Genomic DNA, 15,886 nt, shown 5'->3' with positions numbered 1-15,886 from the left:
AATAGATGCAATATGAGTATTCTTATATGATCTCTTGATGGATGTCATGTAGCATCAATTCTACTGTGATCTTTTGGTGCAGGAAGCCCCAGATCATGTATAGAGCCAAGATCCCATCACATCACTGGAAAAATGTCAGTCCTGTTACACTAAAAGCAAGAGGGATGCAAGCTCTCTCTCTCTCTCTCTCTCTCTCTCTCTCTCTCTCTCTCTCTCTCTCTCTCTCTCTCTCTCTCTCTCTGTCTCTGTGTGTGTGTGTGTGTATGTGTGTTGGTATGGCCATCTTTGGAAAATACAATCTGCCACATGCATATACATTTCATAGTTGTTATAAACACAGTATTATATTAGAAAACATCCAGCATAATGCTTGGAGCTCGGTAATTGCTCTAAATGCATTAATTATCTTTTCTATAGCTTTCCTTCTTTTAGGTGAGAAAAATACAACAGGATTTTATTTTAAGAGACATATAATGGATGAGAAATAAAAAAAAGTGTTATTTTTCTTGCATGTTCTACTATAATGAGTTGCCAGGCCAGCAAACACCCAATTTCCAAATGAGAGAATTATGGCACAAGATGTTTAGAAACTTTATGCTTAAACTAATTCGGTAGGGTGACTTATTTTTTGTTCTCCACTTACTCTTTAAACATGTAATTTAAGTCTAACATATATCTGTAAGTTGATGAGTGTTTTGCTAACTAGATGCAGTTAAACAGTAGTCATGTTGGAAATAGAACACGGCCAGCAGCCCATCTTTTATTTCTCTTTTCAGTCACTAGCCTCCAACTTCCCAGTGAGGAGCAACGGCTGTTTCAATTAAGATTACATATTATTTTTTTTGTTTTTAAAATCTGTTTGTATATATGTTAGTTTTATTCCTGCTGTGACCAAATATTTGGTAGAAATGATTTTACAGAGAGAAGATACATTTTAGCTTACAGTTTTCTGAGCCAATTATTTTGCAGGAAATCTTGGAGGTGGGATTGTAGAGGAGGAAGCCACCTACCTCATGGTAGAAGGAAGTATAGAGCAAGGAAGGGCCTAATGCCCAGGTGTAGTCTTCAAAGTCACAACTCCAGTGTCCTTCTTCCTCTGGCTACATTTCATATCCTAAAGGTTCTACAACCCCCTCTAATACTGCAGCCACCTGGAAACCAAGCATCCAGTGCTTGAGCCCCGGAAGACATTTCATATTTAAAGCACAATTCCGTGGAGCCAAAGGCATGTGCCCTTCTGTGCTTGTTTTCTTTGTTCCATGATAGCTTGATATCATGAACTTTCATGGCTAAATGGAATCTTGTTAAAAATCCCGCTATTTATTATCCATTCTATAGTTGGTTGACATGTAGGTTGCTTTCGTTTTTTGCCTGATATGTGTAATCCTGCTATGAATGTTAATTTAGCATGAGTTGAGGTCAACCTACATACTTCCCGAACCTGCACCTAGCAGTGGCAAGTGTTCTTTTTGCAATTAAACAATGCCAACTAATTTACTCTCTTGTTCTAGGTTCCAATGCAATTTCTCTACACTTAGCTAGTTCTCTTTCCTAATCTATTTTAGGTAGGTAGCTTGGGTTTCTAGTTTCCTGCTTAAAGTTCCTGGCTTCAGTAAATCAGAAGCAGCTTGTAGTTTAAGTCCTTCCTATGTTTGAAGGCAAAGTGATAATAAATGTATAGGAAGGGTAAGCTCAGTTAAGGAGGGCTTTGAAGGATAAAGGTGGCAGACAGAGGATTGATAAAAAGTAGACAAAACTTAGTCAATCTGCAAGACCATAGGGTCAGAGGGCCTGAATACTTGCTTGTGTTCTTTTTAGTAGTGCAAACATAAGATCTGTACTCCACATTGAAGTATATTTAGGAGTAAAAGGACATGCTATTAATAACTATACAAGGTTAAGGGGTGTCTTTTAGGGCCACCTCAGAAAAACTGGGATTATTTTAGGTAGCTTTAGTGGAAACTTACAAATGCAAATGTTCATATTAGAGAGTGTAAAAGGCAGCTTTATTCTCTAAATAAGAGTAGGATAAAAGCCTGAAGAACCTCCCATCCCATACAAATATGAGTACTTCCCTCATGTGTGCTGTGATATTGCAATCTACTCTCATATGCTCAAGGCCTGTGTGGGGCTTTTTGTAGTAGCATAGGTGCCATTTATGGTGGTGCCTCACAGCTCTAAGAAACTCATGGACCGAGGAACCTTTTATATGAATTGTTCTCTTTGTTTTCCTCTCAAAGCCCCCAGAAGAAACAGGAAATGGCAGAAAATAAGTTTGGTGTCATTTTTCCTAAAGACAATTTTAGGCTCCAAGAATGAAGGAGAAGAAAATGAGCCCCTAAACTTGGCAAATAATAATATAACATCCCTAGAGTACAGGGGAAGTTTGGGTAGAATTTCAGCTCCCCAAGATGATCCATAAATACATAACACAGCTTGCAAACAAAGGCAGTAGTTTCATCCCTATAGAGACTGAGTTTAGAGCCATTCCCAGGGGAATCTGTCTAGTCAGGTCCCCAAGATCACCAAGCTGTGCCTATGCCAGCTTTTGGTTCTTGTAAAAAGGGTCACTTGTTTTCTTGAGGTTGATGGAGAGCAACTGGGACAATCCAGCTGAGCTGTGGTCCATTCCTTGAGCACTTCAGAGAACAAGGGTCAGACAAAGCTGAGTTTCTAAGCATCAGGAGAACAGGAAGAGTAAAAATTCATGGCTGTCAGATTCTCGATAATGGAAAAAGCTTTTGCATAAAGCTCTTCACTGAGAAGAACCAAGGAGAAGGAAGGGAAAGTTCTAAATTCTGTCTTTCCTGGTGGTTTTGTTCTAAATATATCCACAAGGGCTCTAGAAAGCATTGATCACTCTGCTGCACTTGGCACTGACTCTGAGGCAAGGTGAGTAAAGGGGCTTGAAGGTGGAAGGCAGTATATACAGAGGCAGTAGGGAAGACCGTGGCCTTGGTTTTCTCTGTAGGCAGGAACTTTGTATATGGAGAGAGAGAGAGAGAGAGAGAGAGAGAGAGAGAGAGAGAGAGAGGGAGGGAGGGAGGGAGGGAGGGAGGGAGGGAGGGAGGGAGGGAGGAGAGAGAGAGAGAGAGAGAGAGAGAGAGAGAGAGAGAGAGAGAGAGAGAGATATGCAGAGTATAGGTTCTTTAGGTCTACATTTAACAAAGCCTAAGGCAGTAGACCTGGGTTGTAGTTTTGGATCTTGAGTTATCTTTTTGAGAGTCCACGGGTAGTCAGCTGAAGTTTATCTGCTTCCTCATCTATTAAGCAAGAACAGAATCCTTGTTGCCCATGAAAACAGAACAGCTTGAATTTTTAATCAGCCCAGGGGAAATGAACTACTTTCAGTCACACTATTAATGACTTAAGATTAAGAGAAGTGTAGATGAGGGAGGAGAGGCCAAAGAAAAGGCATGTTGTACCCACATTGACTTACCCTCTAGAGCTTTCTTCCACTGTGCATGCCTATGTCGGTCATCTTCTGTGTGCTTTATTCCACTTCCCCAGGCAACGTGTCAGAAGAGAATGACTCTGAGAAACAACTCTGTGACTGAGTTTATCCTTGTGGGATTTTCAGACCAACCAGCTCTCCAGCCGCTCCTCTTTCTTTTCTTCTTGGTTATCTATGTGCTCACTGTGGTAGGCAATTTGGGCTTGATCATCTTAATTGGGTTGAATTCTAGTCTTCACACCCCAATGTACTTTTTCCTCTTCAACTTGTCCTTTATAGATTTCTGTTATTCCTGTGTGTTCACCCCAAAAATGTTGAATGATTTTGTCTCAGAAAACATTATCTCCTACATGGGATGCATGATTCAACTGTTTTTCTTCTGTTTCTTTGTCAATTCTGAGTGCTATGTGTTGGTGTCAATGGCCTATGATCGCTATGTGGCCATCTGCAACCCTCTGCTGTACACAGTTACCATGTCTCCCAAGGTCTGTGTTCTGCTGATACTTGGTTCATATGTGATAGGGTTTGCTGGGGCCATGGCCCACACTGGAAGCATGCTGAGACTTAATTTCTGCCATTCCAACACAATCCACCACTATCTCTGTGAGGTTCTCCCCCTTCTACAGCTCTCCTGCACCAGCACTTATGCCAATGAGCTTGTGTTTTTTATTGTTGTTGGGGTGGTCATCACAGTATCTAGTATCAGCATCTTTATCTCTTATGCTTTGATTCTCTCCAACATTCTTAGGATTCCTTCTGCTGAGGGCAGATCCAAAGCCTTTGGCACATGTGGCTCCCATGTAGTTGCTGTTGCTCTGTTTTTTGGGTCAGGGGCGTTTACCTATTTAACAAATTCTATCCCTGGGTCAATGGAAGAGGGAAGATTTGCTTCAGTATTTTATACCAATGTGGTTCCCATGCTGAACCCATTGATCTATAGTTTGAGGAATAAAGATGTTAAACTTGCCCTAGATAAAACCTTGAAGAGATTGCTCTTCTGATGGGTCTGGTGGTATCACTGGCAATTAAATCCTACTAAGTATGTTCAAGTACTATTTTCCATAATTAAGGTTTTCTTTTTACTTTTAAAAGTTGGATGCCTTTTTGAGGATTATACCACTTGGTATCTCTTTGCCATAACTTTGCATCTACTACGTGTTATTATTTATTGGATACAATATTAGACCCAAGAGAGAATTAGCCTGATGTACTTTTTAAAATTTTTTTCTTTGATTTGCCCAGGAAGAAAATTTCTAGCTGGAAGAAAGGGCACAGGGTGTATGAGGTCCAGGAACAATTTTATCAAGCTTTATGCCATGTCTTACCAAAGACCAGAGTTAGAGTCTTGATGTCATAGGTAACAATCTTCTCAATCTTTTAAGAGGCTTCTTGGCAAAGAAAGGTATAAATCTTACCTTTCATATACATGTATATATACACAAGAAAAGTCCTCATCAAAGAAATTTATATGCCCTGATTTATAAGGATGAATCAATTATCAAGTACCTATTTCAAACTCCTGGTCTTTGGGATGGTAATCAGAGTGAGTTATTTGTAATTGGTAAATCTCCTGTGCTTTAGGGATGAGAGTAAGAGGAAGAACATAGAACTTCTATGCATTTGCATGTTGATGTAACATGCTGTTCCTGTCCTCCCCTGCAGAAGATGAGAACATCATGGAGCTTTACAACTTTTAGAAGAATTTTTACTTTTATTTATTTAGTTTTTTGAGGTAGTATCTTTGTTTGTAGCCTGACTGGTCTTGGACTTGATAGGGAGCCTAGGCTGACTTTGAACTCTTCATCTTTTTGCTTCACTCTCCCTTCTGCCTCAGCTGTCTTTCTCTTTGCTAAGACAGAAAGAAGGTAAGTTCAAGATCAGCTTGGACTTAGGGTTATACATTAGTATGTCTGGTCCTCCTTTATTTTTCAAGGTTGATTTAGATTTTACCATCTCTGAGAAAGTGTATGTGTGTGTGTTATAACCATTATAGAACCAGGAAGAAGGTGGAATCTTATAATACTTTTCTATCTCTTAGGGAGGCTAGGCTGGATATTCATTTGAGTGCCAAGGACCATTCTGTACCACTATGCTAAATATTTGGCTATTCTATATTGAATAGCTCATATCTTGAGAAATATACCCTCATACTATCTTGGCTATACAGAGGAAGGTGAATATCAAGTCATATTGGCCTGTATTGAGATGGAGAAGTCCAGGCTCCTTTTGTGGAAAGATAGGCATTATTTAAGAAGGATGCAGAATTTGTGGTGTTTTTGAGCAAAACCTCTGTGAAGCACTGTCTGGTGCTTTTACTTGGGACACCAGGAAAGTCATATGAAAGATGACATCTATATTGTTCATTTTGCCTCTATGCCTCCAACTCTTCTAAAAAATTGGGGAGATGCTTGGTGTGTGTTAGTGTGATAGATAAAGTAGTGAAGGGGAGTGAGGCTGCCTGTTGCTCCTTTGTTGATGCACATACAGCTCCACCAGGATGATGAAAAGAAGGCAGCCCAAGTGTTCCAGGTGGAGCCACAAGCAAAATGTCATGGTGGTAGCTTAGAGCAGCAAGGAGAAGCATTTACAGTGTGGGGCTGATAGACGAGAGATAAGACAAACTGCATTTTCATCAACTATACTACGGGGGAAAATCACTGAAGAATGGAGAAAATGTGGATACCTGGATTATGTCTAGATTATGATAATGATGAAACTCAATGTTTACTGAGCATGAAAACATTATATATGTTGTATGTGCTATGAGGTGCCTAATGCGTATTACCTCATTTATTGGATTTGAGCCTATGCTAATTAGTCCTCTTGGCATAGCTAAACCCTACCTTTTATAGGGCAATGTGTATCTGAGCACATGTTGGGGACTCTTGGGATATTAGGGAAAAAGTAATGAAGGACAACTAAACATGGAATGTGTATATAATCCATGTTTACAGGCTGATGTGGGAGGATTTGGAGTGGGAGACTATCATAGGCTACACAGTGAGACCCTGTCTGAAATTTAAAAAAAAAGAAACAAGGGGTTAAAAATACTATTAAGTATTTACCACCCCCCTATAATGCATCTGATTCCGTGTACAAATATACATATATAGTTTTAATGAACTTTTCTCATTTGTATTGATGGTGCTCTCTCCAAAAGCCAAGGACCACCTAACAAAAACCTCAATACCAGACATGAGAAGTCCTCTTTTGAGTTGTTAGCCATAGATGTTCAAGAGACTCCCAAAACATATAGCTGTTGCTGTGGCCCTTGGTGCTCCCATGGAAGTGGAAGATAAGTACCTATTGCTGAAGACATCATGCACTTAGATGGCCCATATCGGGGCCCAGAGAACTCTGATCTGGAACTGACCTGAATGATTCCTCCACGAAGACTAGCTTCCATGGTACCAGAAGATACCATGAAATCTTCTAAATGAGAGAGGCAGCCAACAGTCCTACCGAATTATGATGTCTATGAACCCTATCAATGACCAGCATGGCAGATAACCTTAAGGATGCAGTAGTAGCATGCATACCTTGGTGGTAAACAGCAACTATCTAACTGGGTTTAAGGCCTGCTCAACAAGAGGTGGACCAAGCCTCATATTGGAAATCTAGTTAACTACTCAGTGCTAGAGAAGTCATGGTTATTAGAGGAGACTTTGTAACCACTAATTTACAAAACCAGCATAACCCCTAAGAACATATGTAAACATTTGTCCTTATACCCACAGACAAGTGTACTCTTTGCCCCCTTCAAGAAATTTTTTTGCACAGATGGAGACGACTACAGAAAGCCACAACTAATGAAAATGCAGACTTGTGGAGCTCAGTTCTAATGGATACATCTATAAAACATTCCCACCCAAGGCTCAGGGAACATTGCGGAAGAGGAGGAGAGAGATTGTAAGAGCCAGAGGATCAGGGAGTTTGCCATGAGATTGTATCTACTAGAAATATCAGAAGCTACCTGTATAAGTCTCCCCACCATGATTGCCCAAACGTGAGCTGAACAAGGGTGACACCAATGAACACATCAAAGTGGATGGAGAAAAGTCCATGAAGCCTCAACCCTGAAGAAAAAACTATAGGCCACAGAGGAAGAGATGGCTTTCCCCGAGGAAGAGCACACTAGTTGGTGTCCAGTGTCAAATGGTCAGCACTGAAAACATACGTACAGGTAGCAAGCACTACACTACGGAACAGGTTATATTTAGGAATCTATATGTATACATGGGCATATAATAACAATTAGTGAAAAAAGGGCCATGAATTTGAAGGGGAGTGGGGGGCATATGAGGGGGTTTGGAGGGAGAAAAGGGAAGGGAGAAATGTTGTTATTAAATGAAAGTTTTTAAAAAGTTAATCTGTTTTCATGTGGGTAAAGAAAAATAAGTCAATTACTATTGTCAGCAATGAGTAGACACAGGGAAGAAGTGATGTCTTGAGACCCAAGGAAAAAGAAACACTATGAAGTAAATACATTTTCAAGAATGGCTTTTCCTGTATTTATTCTCTGTTGGCACTGGGGTGAATGGAGTGAGAGCATGAGTGAAACACTGGCTTTGATCTCTTGAAAAGCAGTCCCTCCATCCCACAGCATCTGAAATGACAGGAACCCAAAGGAAGTGTTCTTGATTCTTACAACAGCCAGTTAAAAGCCATCAATGGCTCCTGCAGAAACTTACTATCATGTGAACCCAGAAGGCCTTTGAGTCTCATAAGCTGACCGTAGGTTTTCTTGTTTGATACTTTGGGTTAGTGATGAATAATTCTTTTCTCAATTGTCAAACATGGGGACAAAGAGGAGCTGCTGCTTTATAGTGGTCGTTGATGTCAGCTGTCCTGAAGAGAATTCTTCCAAGTCTGCCATCTCATTACTTCACTCATGTTGCTTTTCAGCAAAGCCATTTTTTTTCCTCTTTAAAAAGAGGAAGTGAGTTGAGATTCTTCTGGGTTTTATCTTTGGTGTACTTTTCTTGGCTCTTCGAAGCATCTTTCCAAGTTACATGGTTTCCATAACCACCGACATGATGCTGACTTTCTAATATATAACTCTAACCCTGACTGTTTACTATGTAATCAGTTTTAAATTAAAAGCATAAAAACACCATCAACATGGATACAAATGGAGAATTTTCTTACAATCAAGGAGTGACAGTTCTTTGAAGTATATGGATAACTACATTGCTTTTTTATGTCTATGAAGCATTGTCACTTAAGGGCAGAGATAAGTGAGAGACTTCAAACAGTGAGAGGAGAGCCTGTGGAGTACTTAGGGGGTTCTTGGGAATAAAGGGTGAGTGCCATGCTGCATTCTGAGGAGCAGATGGGAGGGTGTCAGTGTCCAACTCAGTGTGATCCTCATTCTCAGCACAGATCACACTCTCCTGCCACACTTCTATAAGTGAAATTCATTTGGCTAGTGCATCAGCTGCTAGTACCAAAAGCTTATTGTTGTGGTGTGAGCATGTAAGGACTCAAGTGGTTCCGAACACAAATAGCACCTGGGAGCGGGCAGTCCAGGATTGACATAGCAGAGCTGAGTCATTGAGGATGTAGTCTTTCTCTTTTCCTTCTTAGATATGAGTTCATTCTCGAAGATGTGCTATGTTTTCCAGATGGCCCTTATGATTTCATGGTTTTGTTCACATTTGAAGCAGAAGGAAGACACAGGAGTGAGCAGGAGAAAGCAGAAGGGTGCTTTACCTATCCAATAAGTAACTTCTGACATTTTGTTAGCTATTTTACTTGCATGGAGATGAAAAACTTAGCATTCAATTTGAGAACATTATCATTCTAGAAAACAAAGAAGTGTTGTTGTTTTTCTAACAAGTGGGTGTGTAGATAACTAGCAGGATCAGCTAAAGGATCAGCTTCTACTTGCCTGGAAGGAACAGGTCAGAAGTAGGTAATATATTCCTATTTTTTACTTCTGTGGTCCGGTCTAAGAGAGGAAGATTGACTAATTGGATAGATAAGATTGAAAGAGGGTAACAAGTTGGTCATTGACTGAGTTATGACCACTGTCCCTATCACTGGCTTGTGTGATCTGAACTGAAGCAAAATCTTGGCAAGGTCAAGTCATGTCTGCACTATCACATTTCCAATTCTACTGTCTCCCGTTAGGCTAATGTAGGGCCTGAGTTCTGAGAAGGAGGTGTAGTTACTGGCATTTTTGCTAATAAAGACATAATGGTATTTTATTCCCTTTTGGCTCCTTGAATTTATTCTCACTACTGAGATCTCACAGAAGAATAATAGTAAGTGATTAATATTGCTATCCCACTACAGAAATTAGGTAAAAAAGTTAATTAGAAAACCTTTATAAAGCTATAAATTACAATAAAAATTAATATATAACATTTATGACTGTCACCGAACAGCTACACAGAATAATAAACACAGTGTTGAGGGAAATTTCTTTCTGTCACACACATTATTTATAAGTATCAGCCCGTTTTCATGGATGATATGTTCCAAGACTACATTGGATACCTGGCACCCCAGACAGGGCTAACTCCCAGATATACTATGATTTATGCACACATATATACCCATCATAAAGTTTAATTTACAAATCAAGCATAGTAAGAAATTAACAACACTAATAAAATAATTATAAAATATCATGCTGTAATAAAATTACCAGCATTACTATTCTTGTGTTTTGGAGCCATTAACAAGTAAAATAAGGTTTCTTTGGACACAAGCATCATATTATTGCAACAGTTTGGTATGCAATTAGGTCACTAAAGTGGCAAGTAGCATGTACAGCATGGGTTTGATGGACAAAGGGATGGTTCACATCTCAAGGAGGATAGAACAAGATGGTGTAAAATTTTATCATGTTACTGAGAATTGCATTCAACTTTACCTATAATTTATTTATTTATTTCCACTTAATATTTTCAGATTGTGGTTGATTATAGGTAGCTGAAACCATGGAAGATGAACTCTTTGACATATTGAAATGATATAGGCCACATATTTTGATCAGCATGTAATAAACTAAAAATCATATTATCAGAAATAAAAATTCTATTACCTTTGATACTAAAGTTCTCTATTAAGTTACATTTAAATCACAAAAGATATAAAAAGGATATGAAAATATCATAGAATACATTACAAATTGTAGAATATATAAAGGAGAAAAATAATCATACATATTATACTGAACAATGAAAAGAAGTAAATTAAGTCCTTAATAGGTAGAAAGAAACATAGTAAAATTAACTAAAGTAAAACAGTGAAGGTGTTAGTAAAGCTAAAAGAAAAAAAACAATTAGAAAGGAAACAACAGTAGTGTTAATAAATACCTTCAACAACATGTTCCTTGAAGACAATGATATGATCAGTATTTGCTATTCTAATGTAGAAAAATGGGAAGAAGAGTAAGTTAAAAAAAAACATAGGAATGGAGGAAATAACAATGTAGAAACAATGAAAAACTAAATGATAATTTTCATTAATTGTTAAATGATTATAAAAATCAGTTGTATATGGCAAATTTTGTTCAGATGGAAAAAAGCAATAAAATTGTCAAAGAGTTAAAACACAAAAATACTAGTTACAGATGGTTTTGCCCAGGAATTCTACCAATGAACAGATAATTCCAATACTAAACAAATTCAGAGCCCAGACAAAGAAAAAAATCCTTCAAAATTGTTTTTATGAAGTGAACATAATATGTTCCCCAAATCTGAAAGACTGCATTCAAAACAGAATTACAGACAAATCTCATTTCCCTGAACAATACTGTAAAAAAATGTTAGTAAATGTTCAGCATTGGAAAAGAGTGCACATCACATCCAGGGAGAGTTTCCTCCATGGGTGCACAAATGGTGCAGTATTAAACCTGTTCTCTCTTCTTTCTTTTCCCTCCTTCCTTCTTTCCTTTTTTCCCCCACAGAGTTTCTTGGAGCCCAGGCTGGTCTTGACTTTACTAAATAGACCAGGCTGGTTTTGTACTCTGGGTCCCCCTGCCTCAGCCTTCCAAGTGCTGAGATTTCAGGCATGAGTCTGTAACTTTGGCTGAGAGCAGCTGATATTTCTTGTCTTTCTTTTTTTCCCTTTTTGGTGTGTACACATGTGCACTTCTGTTTGTGTGCACAAAAGTGTGTGTGTGGATGCTCATGGAGGGCAGAAATCTGTCTCAGAATTTGTGCTATCCACCTTGGTTTTTGAGACAGGACTTTTACTGGCATGGCCCAGAATTCACCAACCAGACTCACCTCGGATAAGGGCCTTGGATACCTGCCTGGGTTTGTGTCCCAGTACTAGAATTACAAATGTGACACCACACATGGATTGTTTTTCCCTGAGGATTTAACTCAGGTCTTCATATTGAATAGCAGGCAATTTCCTGACAGAGCTGTCTCCTTACCCCTACTAATGTTTCCTAATGTAAACATTTAACTAACAAATTTTTAGTAACAATTACTTTTAGCATGAAGGACTTGTAATAGTTTAATAGAGCTCAGTAGAGAAAGCATGTACTTATCTGCACAGGAAGAGCTGATTTATGATTCATTTTTGCTAGACTCATTTCATAAAAAGATGTTCATAGGAATAGCTGGAAGGTTGTATCTCTTTTCCTTTCTTTTATTTAAAATGCTAGAACTAAAATCTCTATTGATTTTTTTCACTTGTTTTTATTTCTAATCATCTATGATCATCAAAATATTCCTTTCCAGCACATAATTTACTGAATTTTATTTTGTGATGCTATATTTTGTAGAATGTTAACATTTTAACCATGTTGTTCATGCTTACTCATAGCTTCTTTTTCTCTCTAGAATTTTCCGAGATTTGGACACAGGTTCTGAGCTCCAGACCCAATAGAACCAAAGTCAAAACAAATTGAGTATACTGTACAGTAAAGGCCTTTGCCTTTTTTAAGCTTTCTTTTTATTTATTTTATGTGTCTTTTATCTTGATCCCAATCATTTCCCTGTCCCTTCGAATCTGCCCTCTGCTACTGCAACACCCCCCCCCCAATAAAACAAAATCTGAGAGAAAAAAATTAAAAATCTTGTCATGGAATCTGTAGTGTGACACAGTAAGTCACACGGTAAACCCCTTTGTCCATGCATCATTACTTGCAAATGTTCATTGCAAAGAGTCACTGTTCTGGTTCCAAGCCTCTGGTTTCTGCCACGCTATCGATGCTGGTCCCTCACTCGGACTCCTCTTGGATATCCTGTTGTTGCTCTGTGTCCTGGAGATGCTCCAGCTTTGGATCTGCGGTCAGTCTCCTTTGTGTGCTCCAGCAGATCACAGATGGGGTGGATGTTGGGGTGCTGAGCCCAGGCAGGGGCAGGGTTGATCTGCCTGCTGGTTCTCCCTGTCCTCACCACCAGGGTGAGCTCTCCAGCATTGCTCTAGCTAATTCATTTCTTGCCTCAATGAACAGGGGGTGGGGCCAGTTCTCCTGCGTTCACATCCTCAGGGTCGGCTCTCCCACACCTTTACCATCGGGGCCAGCTCTATTGTGCTGCCCCAGCGAGGTACAGGGCTCAGTCTTCCAAGTGCTGCACACTTCCTCCACCTGTCTCAGGGTTGATGGGGCAGGGGCGGATGGTGGTGGGGGAAGGGCATCTCTCCTCCACCATTTCTGCCACGCGTCAGATGAGTAATGGGGGTCGCGTTCCCTTGCTCATAACATCGGGGCTGGGTTACCCTCCCCTCCGACCACCGGGCCAGCTCTGCTCTGCTGTCTAGTCGAGGAACAGGGTTTCTCGAGTGTTGGAGCTGGTAAGGGGGAAGGGTTGGGGGCAAAGGGAAAGCGGGGAGACATCTTCCCCTCACCCACACCGCTGTATGACAGACGAGTAGTGGGGACAGCTCTCCCATGCTTACAACTTTGGGGCTGGCTCACCCACACCTCTGCCAGCATGGTTGGCTCTGTTTAGTTGCAGAGGTGAGGTGCAGGGCTTGCTCTCCCAAGTGTTGCAGCTGGTGTGGGGGAGGGCGGGGGAGGGCAGGGACAGCTCTCCTGCTCTTGTGACCTCAGGGCCAGTTCTCCCACCTGCCTCAGGTGTTGATGGGTTTGGGGGGGGAGGGGAGGGGCCTTTGATTTTGAACTGCTAATGTATTTAGAGTTTGCTAGTACAAATGAAAAAAAGACTTGTTCTTGAAATTTGTGGCGTGGATGACATACTTTTTTTGTTATTTGTTTTTCGAGACAGGGTTTCTCTGTGTAGTTTTGATGCCTGTCCTGGATCCTCGAACTCACAGAGATCCGCCTGGCTCTGCCTCCCGAGTGAGTGCTGAGTGCTGGGATTAAAGGCGTGTGCCACCACCGCCCAGCATCATACTTTTTTGTGACTGCTCCATGTCATTTGCTTCTGACAAGGCAGAAGTCCATTCTTCTTACTGCTTATCGTTTTCTAGAGAGTGGCAAACAGAGTCAGACTTAAAGAATCTGCAGTTTCCCAGAGGGCGGGTCCCCTTTAAGGCCATCATTATGTGGCTCCAGCTGATGGGCTTGTATCACCAACATTCAATGAATTCTAGGAAGGAATGCAATAGGTTTGCAAATTTTGGAAGTGGGAGAATTGATAGAGGAATGTCAATAGAGAAATGACTGACATGGAAATGACCCTGAATCCCATATGGCAAACTGGAGAAATAACTAATAATGAACACAAGAGGCTGCCACACAGATGATGCCCTGAATCCCATTGGTGGGAGGTAATTTGCCTTTGCTTTGATCTCAAAGTGGACACAGGCACATATCCTTAAGAAATCTGTCCCTGTGAGTGGGCAAACCAAGCTGTCTACAAAGAAATGCTGAATTGTTTCTTGCTTTTAGCAGTAGCACTCACAAACCTGAGAAATGGACTAGCTTAATTCTGGGACAATGCCAGAGTTACAAGGACATTGTATGTAGTTGAATATGTGGTTTGTGTCACCTAACTTTGTATATTTAAATAAAATAAGTAAAAATATTTCCTAATGTAACTTAGTTAAATAGGTTTTTGGGGGTAAGAATACACAAATAATGGAATCCATCTTATTTACCTCATTTATTTTAAAGAGCCTTAGGGTATGTGTAAAATTTAAATATTTATTAAATGATGATTGTAACATGGCTATGAACATTTATTTTACAGGGACATATTTAGGCTATAGATTGCACCGACATGCACTTAAAATCAAAGGATGCAAAAATTAAAACCATCTTTTATGTAATCCTGGATTCATTAAATCAGTCATTCAGTTGGCATTTATTGTGTTCCTAGTGTGTTACACAAACAGGTGCTGGAATAGAGCAGGGAGCAATTCAACAGCAACAACAAATACTGTAGCCGGCATTCAAGTAACTGGACTTATTTACTGGTGTCTTGTCTGTATTATGATGGCCACGTCTCTTCTATTTTGACTTTCTTCACTGTATGATTTAGACAGTGCCCATTAAGGATTTGCAAATTAAATGTATTCAAGCTGCTTAATTTAAATGTTGATCTAAAGAACATTTAAGAAAGTTTATGGTTTTTAATAAGGCATTGAAATTTTATATAAGGAGTTATGTAAAATCCATGGTTATACATTTCAGGGGCTTGAAAAAGATTCGAAATATGAATTTGCTGCAAAATTCTTCCCCCCGCCTTTCTTTTCTCTTTGGCTTGAACGATGTTACTGAGTCACCAGCACAACCTGGTGGCTACTTAAGTGAACTGCCTAGTATAGTGGTTTGGTGTGTGCTAAAGGTTCATTCTCAATTGTGTCTTGATTCTAGTACTGGCCAGGCATTGTGTGTGTGTGTGTGTGTGTGTGTGTGTGTGTGTGTGTGTGTGTGTGTGTGTAAACCACTTTAAATAGTTTATCAGCTGTAATGAAAATTTGCACAATGTTCTGTAAAGCAAGTATAACTTCTTTAAAGCTAAACATGAGCTGATCTACTAACATACTGACTGAAAGATTTTCTGTCTGTAAAGTGGGATTAGTTTCTGGACAGCAAGAATGGTCATGCACTCTTTATCCCAATTCTCCATACTTCATGTATTTTAAGAATCCAAAGCAGCTATTACTTTATTTATTTACAACATTTTGAAGGCTTGTGGGCTTCACAGTTGATTGATAACCACTTAATAGAGTTTGAGGAGCTGGTCTTGTTTGGGTCTGTGATGTTTTTTAGCTGAGGGGGGTGAGATAACTTTTCCTTCAAGTTAACTGTGCTCAGACAGAGCTAGGCACAAGGGCAATGGCTGGTCGCCAGATCATCTTAGGTCTTCCACCATGGACTTGGGCGATTGCACCAAAAGACCTCTAATCTTGAGATTTAAAACAACAAATGATTCATTAAGTTGCATAACATCTGAAGAGTTTCCACTAATTCTTGCAAGAATTAACTCCTGGAAACCACTTACACATTTCTCAAGAGTCTCCACAGAGATCTGGTTGTGCTCAGGAGTCAGTCAT

At 39.8% G+C, this 15,886-nt stretch overlaps 1 protein-coding gene across 1 annotated transcript; it reads left to right on the top strand.

Moving 5' to 3' along the window:
• Positions 1-3,418: 3,418 nt before the first annotated feature.
• Positions 3,419-4,473, top strand: LOC114684943 (olfactory receptor 8B4-like). Its single transcript, XM_028859494.1, has one exon. The coding sequence runs from the start codon at positions 3,529-3,531 to the stop codon at positions 4,453-4,455; it is 927 nt and encodes a 308-aa protein (XP_028715327.1). The 5' UTR covers positions 3,419-3,528; the 3' UTR covers positions 4,456-4,473.
• The last annotated feature ends 11,413 nt before the right edge of the window (positions 4,474-15,886 follow it).

Source organism: Peromyscus leucopus, chromosome 7, assembly GCF_004664715.2.
Source record: "Peromyscus leucopus breed LL Stock chromosome 7, UCI_PerLeu_2.1, whole genome shotgun sequence".
Taxonomy (NCBI): domain Eukaryota; kingdom Metazoa; phylum Chordata; class Mammalia; order Rodentia; family Cricetidae; genus Peromyscus; species Peromyscus leucopus.
Note: the sequence above shows the minus strand (reverse complement) of the source record. Positions and strands in the feature narration are given on the sequence as shown.